This window comes from Nicotiana tabacum, chromosome 22, assembly GCF_000715075.1.
Source record: "Nicotiana tabacum cultivar K326 chromosome 22, ASM71507v2, whole genome shotgun sequence".
Lineage (NCBI taxonomy): Eukaryota > Viridiplantae > Streptophyta > Magnoliopsida > Solanales > Solanaceae > Nicotiana > Nicotiana tabacum.
Genome location: NC_134101.1, coordinates 80339719 through 80348856, shown reverse-complemented (window position 1 = coordinate 80348856; position 9138 = coordinate 80339719). Strand labels below are relative to the sequence as shown.

Sequence of the window (9138 nt, the reverse complement as noted above, 5' to 3'; positions counted from 1 at the left end):
AATGAATACAACATGTATCAACTGTAACCAAGGCGAAATACATGGGTGTATACAAAGGATATAACTTGCATCAACTGTATTCGTTCGCACAACGAATACAACCAATCCAAAATACAGAAATATAGAAAAATAAAATGCTCTTGTTGAGAGTTGAACTCAAGACTTCCGCCAACTAAGCAAGTCTAACTAACTAAGCTACAAGTTACAGTTCAAAATAATTAATCTCTTATTACATGGATTTACTATTAAATTCAAATATAATTACGAATGGTAAATTTTCTAAAAGTATAGTTACGAATGGTAAATACAATATATATGTTTGATGTGTGAGGTAATTTTCCCTTGTGCAAATCACCCTCAAAATAGCGACATGGACCAGCCCAAAAATCCACAATGGTCCAGCCCAATACGAGTAACCTTTTATAGTCAGTTCTTCGATACAAAAAGGTTTACAGAAGAGTTGGTGTTAGTCTCGATCTGCCGCAAAGCCAAAAACCCTAGTAGCAGCAGACTAGGTGAAGGGGAAGAAACAGAGCACAACTATGGCGGCGGAAGGAAGGACACTGTCGACAAAAGAAGCCGACATACAGATGATGTTGGCTGCCGAAGTCCACCTCGGCACTAAGAATTGTGACTTCCAAATGGAACGTTACGTCTTCAAGCGCCGCAACGACGGTATATATTCTTATAATGTTACTACTTGTCTCATTTCTTTCAATATATGCTCATTTCATGATGATGAAACATTATATATTAGCAGTAAATAGCACGAGTTTATGCACACATTTGCAAATGCTTATAGTGATGCACTTTTATCGAACTGTTAGATTTCAATCAATCAAATATAAGCCGTAATTTAATTCGTTAGTCAAATATATATAGTGGATATTTTTTTGATGACTGGTATCCGGGCCAGTTTACACACACTTATCTCCTACCAGCACATGTACGAGACAACTCTATCCCCCAAAGCTTAGCAGATGAGAAGAAATCACCTTGCGTTTATTGTCTATGCTCGGATTTGAACCCGAGACCTCATGGTTCTCCACCCACTTTATTATTAGCCACACCCTTGGGTGCAAGTGGAATTGTTAGTGAGGAGTTTTATAGGGTCACTCTAACTAGTTCACGGAATATCAAATTTATACTTGTACTCCGAGGGACAACATGCATTGAATGAAAAGAAGCATCTTTAATTTGCTAAGACTGAGTCCAATATGCTGCAGATTTGTCAGCTTAGTCTATCTGGAAATGCTGGTTACTCAACTAGATGATCTTTTCAATGTTCTGATTTTTCATGTCTAAAGACTATGACAACAACAACTACGCCTCAGTCCCATACAAAGTTGGTGTCAACGATATAAATCCTAATTTTTTTCCTTAAGCTCAACTCATATTATCATCATGCCAAAATGAAATAGGAGTAGTGGTGAAAATAAGTTAAATAGTAATAATACTAGAAGTACTTTAACAAATTTAAAGCCTATTCCTAACTCACCTATATGTATCTTTTTCTTTCGTTTGGCCCTATTTAGCTAAGCCTGTATTGATTCCAAGTATTTGTAGGTCTTTCGAGACAATTTCTTTCCATGTGATTTTAGGTCTACCTCATCCCTTTTTAACACTTTTATTCACCATATTTTCACACCTACAAACCGGTGCACGTGCATCTCTGGGGTGACACAAGACATGACCCTGTGAATTACTTAGTTGACATAGAATCATTTATTTCATAGTGATATTTTTCCCTGCAATATTCATCCTCCGTTTTTGACTACTTCAACAAAATATATCTTCGGGGTGGCTTTTATTTGTCTAATTTTAAGTTCTAATCTCTGCTTATCTTGACCTATATATTTATATTCTTAGGTATCTACATCATTAATCTCGGAAAGACATGGGAAAAGCTTCAAATGGCTGCCAGGGTAATTGTTGCTATTGAGAATCCTAAGGACATAATTGTGCAATCTGCCAGGCCATATGGGCAGAGAGCTGTCTTGAAGTTTGCACAGTATACTGGTGCAAATGCAATTGCTGGACGTCATACCCCTGGAACGTTTACCAACCAGCTTCAGACGTCATACAGTGAGCCAAGACTCCTGATTCTCACTGATCCAAGAACAGATCATCAGGTTTTTACGTACTTTCCTGATACTCATCATCTCTTTTTTAAGCCTTCCAATGATTTATAACCTGTTTGAATACTTTGCAGCCAATCAAAGAGGCTGCGCTTGGGAACATCCCAACTATTGCTTTTTGTGACACTGACTCTCCAATGCGCTACGTTGACATTGGCATCCCTGCGAATAACAAAGGAAAGCATAGTATTGGTGTTCTTTTCTGGCTCTTAGCGAGGATGGTACTGCAGATGCGTGGTTCCATTAATCAAGGACATAAATGGGATGTCATGGTAAAGACTATCTTTAAGCTCTAATTGCATCTTCTTCATTTTGCCTTTGTTGGTTGCATGCTCCTCTCAAGGTCAATTGATAGCTTAATGCTCCATTTTGCAACCGGTACAACTGAATTTTAATTATAAATTATGACGTTTTTTGGCTGTGAATATCAGTATTTCATTTATGTGTGTTAATTTCCATTGTTGCAGGTTGATCTCTTCTTTTACCGGGAGCCTGAAGAGGCTAAGGAGCAACAAGAAGAGGAAGCACCTGCAATCGATTATGCAGACTACTCTGCTGGTGCTGCCCTCGGTGGTGACTGGTCTAGTAGCCAAATCCCTGAGGCCCAGTGGACTGGAGATGCTGCACCTTCTGGTCCAGTAGTTGCTAGTGGTTGGTCAGGTGAAGGAGGTTAGTTTGTTATACTGTTTCATGAAATTAGCCCTGGATGTTGACGTGACAGAGCAACTGCCAAACTAGTCACTCTATATCGTTCTTTCATCTCCCTTTGTATATCGCTATGGTTATTGTCATATTTTCTGCTAAGAAATTTGATACTAGTTGGAAGCTCTGAGATTGTCTTAGCAGATGGTGGTTTGCTTGTTTCTTTTTTCTCCTCAGACTGTAGTTGAACCTCCTCTCCAATCATCTGATGATTTTGAGTTTAGTTTTTTGTCTATTGTTTAGCCAAAATTTGGCAGCACTAGTAACTTTACATTCTTTTATTTGGAAAAATTGCAGTGGCTGAGGGAGGAGGCTGGGACACTGCAGCTGCACCTGTTCCAGTTCCTGTGTCAGATGCCGCCCCAACTGCTGGCGCCACAGGCTGGGAATGAACCTGTTTCCTTTAGGAAGCTCTTCATCCCTTGTGGATAAAGAGTAGACACTGTGAGTTCTACAAAAATAGTTTTGTTCATGGCACAGTTAAAGGATTTTGACTCTGTGGATGTACTGAATTATTTAATCATTGCCAGCACGGCTTTTTAGAGAATTTCAAAGTGATTTTGTTATCAAGAGTTGGAAACTGTCAAATTTATTATTACTGTCTTATTCCAAAATGGATAACTGTTATAAGAAAAATCAAATTATGGTGGATGTCTACTCTTCCTCCACGATCTTCTCAAATGCTTAATGACATTCAATGACATATTTCTATGCTTAATGACATATTCAATGACATATTTTTCTTTATTTTTCATGCATATATAAAGGCCTTGTAATAGATAAGAAAATACACACAATTGAAGAAGAAAACCTCTTCTTCTCTCTATCTCCATTTCTTGTTCATGTTTTACTAAATTGCTTTTATTTCATAACATGTCTTGTTCATGTTTTACTAAGTTGCTTTTATTTAATAACACGTTATCAGCACGATACTCTAACCAATTGGAGATTATGTGCTTTAATCGAATTTTATCTTCTTTCAACTAGAGTTAGTCAAATTTCTTTTCGGTCCAGTAAACTCTACTTTTAAATTCTTATGTCAGCATATGTTTGCTAATTCTTATGTCAGCATATGTTTGCTAATTCATGTCTAGCTTTGAGTTTAATTCATGTCTAGCTTTGAGTTTACACTTATATGCAATATGACAACATGATAATCAAACCAAAAATCTTAATTTGCATATGTGTGACACTTAGCTTCAATTATTTTTTTATGCTTACATGGTTAGAAAAGGAAAAGAATTCCTAACATTGTGTTCCATATATATTTGATTAGAGCACAATTGTCTTCTTATATCAAAAGTAGCTTTAATGTTTAGTAAAATTTATTTGTGGATTGAGTTGGATAAGTAGAAAATTATTTTTCACTATTTTAATGATTCATGCCCTTAAAATATAATAATAGTAATAATAATAATAATACTCGTAACTATTTTATTTTAATAAGATAAAATATTAGTACAAGAAGTATGTACTACACTAAAATTTTTATTTGTGATAATTCTTATCAAATTAACACGTTAAATCATTTCTATATGGAAAGCATATAGTAGTAGATAGTAGACAGAGATTTGTTCCCTAATTTTTCTTTGATTCCCTGATTAACCTAAAGGTTCTGTTATATCTCTTTGTTTTTTTAGAGAGCATAATACTTAGTTTCCACAAAAATGTATGGTAACTAGTAGTACTATATTATTCTATTTGATACATCATTTTTCTTTAATGTTTTGGTCATATCACTTTCATTTTGAAGTAAGCTTATTTCAGCAAAGACCACATGTGAATTTTTAATATTATTTTATATTTTCATATATCTGTTTGACACTAATTACTTAGCTGATTTGAGTAAACGAAAAGTCTATTGTTGAGAATTATATCCAAATGACATTATGAATAGTTTAACTCAAAAGGTAAGCATTTCTTTCGTATTTGAAATTGTTTTTGTCCTTTGCTATTAATGATATCAACTTCAATGAGTTCAAGTCACAATGAACCATGAGGGTAAGACATCAGGATCAAGTCTTAATGCTCCATGATGATAAGAGTTGGGTTTGAGTCAGAATTCATTATGGCCTAACATGCCTTTATATTGGCAAGATATTTGGTTTGAGTCTCACTATACCATATTGATAATATAATAATGACTAAAGAAAAATAATATATTTTTCATGAAAAGGCATGAATATTGTCCCACTTGATTTGCTCCATTCTTGAAGTGAATGTGGTAGTGGCGCATAACAAGTCTGAATGAAGACAAGTGGTTGAATAATGAACGTAGGCGTTCCAAAGATCAAAATAATAATAATTATCACTATGATTATAAAAGGAGAACAATAAGGGGTTCTCAAAATAGTCCTTCAAAATGTGAAGGCAATGTTTACCATCAAATTGATATGAAAAATAATAAAGCACGACATTGATTATGATCCAAAGAGAATGTGACTTGTGATAAGCATTAAGAATGCAGACTCATTCCTAAAGGTGAATGTGGCAATATATGATAAAAGTAATGAATAAATACATGCAATGCATGATTAGATGAATACCACACAACTCACCTCTGAGGGAGGTTTGAGTGAAATAAAGAGAATAAATATTATTGTGTGGTTACATGAATATGTCATTGGTCGCGTACATGTGATACGCCAAAAAATATTTTGGTGTGCCTTATTAAAGATTATTAAAGGCAAAATTAAAGCAAGAAGTGATTTTGCTTATGATGATTTTAACCATGACAATTTATTAAGATATAAGTTTCTCCGTAAATGAGACATTTCACATATGAATGGTGTGACAAAAGATCTTGTAGTACAAAAGTTATTAAGAGCTCCGGAAAAATTAATTTGTTACTACCCGGATAAAAAAAATTATTCACGACATTGATATTGTAAAGTCTCAAAAGAAACTTTTTGAGTTTCAAATGTATACGTCAAAGTGGTTGGCATTTTGAGACTATAAATGAATGAAATATTGAATATCTTCATATTTCTATAATCATAACGGGTAAATATGAAAGATTACCCGATTTTCTTTCTATTTGTACTACACAAATATAAGCATGATGATGGAATCATATGTCACAAGTAAACTAGAGATTTACTGAAATAAATATTAGTTGGCATGACCGATTGACCATCTCGGTTGAATTATGATGCGAAAAATTAATTGAGAATTACATTGGCATATATTGAAGAAATATAAGATTCTTCAAGAATTTTTCGGTGCTGCTTATTCTCATGATATACCAGTTAAGGTTGGGATTGAATCCCTTGATTTATGGAACGAATAAAAGGTGATAAATATATGGGCACAGTCACCTTCCACGTGGACCGTTTACTATTATATGATTTTAATATATGCATTTATTCTATGGGCACATGTGCATTTGTTATCAACTTGCAGTTTGGTTTTTGCAATATTGATTGCTCAAATTATTAGAGCACGGTTCCAGAATATAAATTATGATGATTTATCTTGATAATACTGGTTTAAATCCAAGATGGTTTAGCAAAAATTGTATGCCTCCAATTATATCTAAACCATTGGTTATGAGAACAAAACTGCCAAAATAAAATTTGGTATGTGATGTATTATTTAATATACAACTGCACTTGTACGCATCTAGCCAAGTTATGATAAGTTCTCCCTATCACAATCGGTTCAGGGTCAGGAACCAAACAATTTCCATCTAGAAATATGAATATGCTATATGATTTAATTGTTTCACCACAATATATAAAGATGGATCCCCAAATAAGGTTAGGGATATTTGTTGGTGATACCAACAATAGGGGGAGAAAATGGGCAGCTGAAAAAGTAATGCATGTAATGAATTATTATGAGTACATCTAGATCCTCGTACGACAAAATGTGAACTTGAAGTTCAAGTGATAATTCATTTGTTAAATATTGCCAGGCGTATTTGCTGACCCAAAGCTAAATGTCATATTCATCTGCTAATGCTCCAAATAAAATAAAGTTCATAATGAATAGAGTCTATGACATGCGTGAAGCATAATAGACTAATCAGTTCCAAAGATAAAACTCCTTGAAGAAATAGAGGAGCAAATGTTCAAGATGGTCATAATAAGGAGGCAAGTGCTCCAGAAGAGCACCACGACATAACACTTTATAAGACCTCGTAGGAGAGGCTTAGGTACCTGAAAATAATAAGATAAATAGATCTCAATAAGTTATGTCTTTATTGGGTAATAGTAGAACCGATATAAAATGATCGTCGACGATATTGTTAATATAATGTAGAGCTCAATATTATTAATATTGATGATGATCTTGAGCTCAAATCTGTCATGAAATTTGGACAGATAAATGATTGGCCAAATGAAAAATACGCAATAAAAATTAATTTCACCTAAAAAAATAAAGGTGGACGGATAGTCCCAACACCTGAAAGTATAAAGCCATTGAAGGTATAAATGTGTTCTAGTGCGAAAAAAAAGAAGAAGGTCAAGTCGATAGACATAAAGACGACTTGTGTCACAAGAAGCTTTGTAAATATCCTGGCATTGATTATATAGAGACATGTTCTCCTGTGGTGGATGTCGCCATTTCAGGTTTTAATCTGACAATACAAGAAAAACGTGATATGCGTATAATGGAAATCATTGAAGGATTTAAATTGTTCTGAAGCATATTAAGGTTTCCAAGAAATTTATTAAATTAAACTTCAAAAATTCTTATACGAATTGAAACAATCAGGGCGCATGTGGTATAATCGCCTGAGTGAGTACCTGTTGAAAGAAGGGTACAAGAATGATTCAATTTATCCTTGTGTCTTTATAGAAAGATCTGGATCTGAATTTGTTATAATCGTTGTGTATGTTGATGATTTAAATATCATTAGAACTCTTGGGGATCTTCCTAAAGCAGTAGACTATTTAAAGAAAGAATTTGAAATGAAAGATCTTGGAAAGACAAGATTTTGTCTTGGTCTACAAATTGAGTATATGAAAGATGGAATTTTTTTCATCAACCAGCGTACACTAAAAAGATTTTAAAGCAATTCTATATGAATAAAGCACATCCATTGAGTACCCCGATGGTTGTGAGATCACTCTATATAAATAAAGATCCATTCCGACCTCATGAAAATAATGAAGAGCTTCTTGGTGTTGAAGTACCATATCTTAGTGCAATTGGTGCGCTAATGTATCTTGCTAATACTACAAGGCCTGACATAACTTTTTCAGTTAATGTCTTGGCAAGATATAACTCTGCTCATACAAGGAGACATTGAAATGGAATCAAACACATATTGCAGTATCTAAAAGGGACTACCGATATGGGCTTATTTTATAGCAATGATTACAATCCCGATCTTGTTGGTTATGCCGATGCTGGGTATTTATCTGACTCACACATGGCTCGATCTCAAACAGGCTATGTATTTACATATGGAGACACTGCCATATCTTGGCGATCGACTAAGCAATCAATCGTGGCTACTTCATCTAATCATGCTGAGATAATTGCTATTCATGAAGCAAGTCGAGAATGTGTATGGTTGAGGTCTATAATACACCTTATTCAAGACAAATGTGGTTTGAAGTATGACAAACTACCCACAATATTATTTGAATACAATGCAGCATGCATAGCCCAATTGAAGGGATGATTCATAAAAGAGGATAGGACAAAGTAAATTTCACCAAAGTTATTTTTCACACATGATCTTCAAAAGAATGGTGATATCAATGTGCAACAGATCCGTTCAAGTGATAATATGGCTGATCTGTTCACCAAATCTCTACCGACATCAACCTTCAAGAAATTAGTGTACAAGATTGGGAAGCGAAGGCTCAAGGATGTGAATTGATGCTCTCATCAGGGGGAGTTAATACGCGTTGTACTCTTTTACCCTTACAAGGTTTTGTTCCACTGGGTTTTTCTTGCAAGGTTTTTAACGAGGCAACCAAAAGGCGTATTTCTAAACATGTGTACTCTTTTTCCTTCACTATGATCTTTTTTCCATAGGGGTTTTTTTTCCTAATAAGGTTTTAACGAGGCACATTATCTATGGACATCCAAGGGGGAGTGTTATAAGAAAAATCAAATTATGGTGGATGTCTACTCTTCCTCCATGATCTTCTCAAATGCTTAATGACATTCAATGACATATTTCTATGCTTAATGACATATTCAATGACATATTTTTCTTCACTTTTCATGCCTATATAAAGGCCTTGTAATAGATAAGAAAATACACACAATTGAAGAAGAAAACATCTTCCTTCTCTCTATCTCTATTTCTTGTTCATGTTTTACTAAATTGCTTTTA

The 9138-nt window shown here is 34.3% G+C and overlaps 1 protein-coding gene across 2 annotated transcripts in view; it reads left to right on the top strand.

Moving 5' to 3' along the window:
• The first annotated feature begins 443 nt into the window (after positions 1–443).
• The window catches only part of LOC107764229 (small ribosomal subunit protein uS2), a 160230-nt gene continuing 151535 nt past the window's right edge, over positions 444–9138 (top strand). For both annotated transcript variants that reach the window (XR_012705275.1, XM_075244594.1), the window contains exons 1-5: positions 444–675; positions 1870–2132; positions 2213–2410; positions 2606–2807; positions 3138–3213. Coding sequence is in view for 1 of the 2 variants with exons in the window: in XM_075244594.1 (XP_075100695.1) it covers positions 543–675; positions 1870–2132; positions 2213–2410; positions 2606–2807; positions 3138–3213 (872 nt within the window). In the remaining variant the exon portion in view is untranslated. The remainder of the gene's footprint in view (positions 676–1869; positions 2133–2212; positions 2411–2605; positions 2808–3137; positions 3214–9138) is intronic.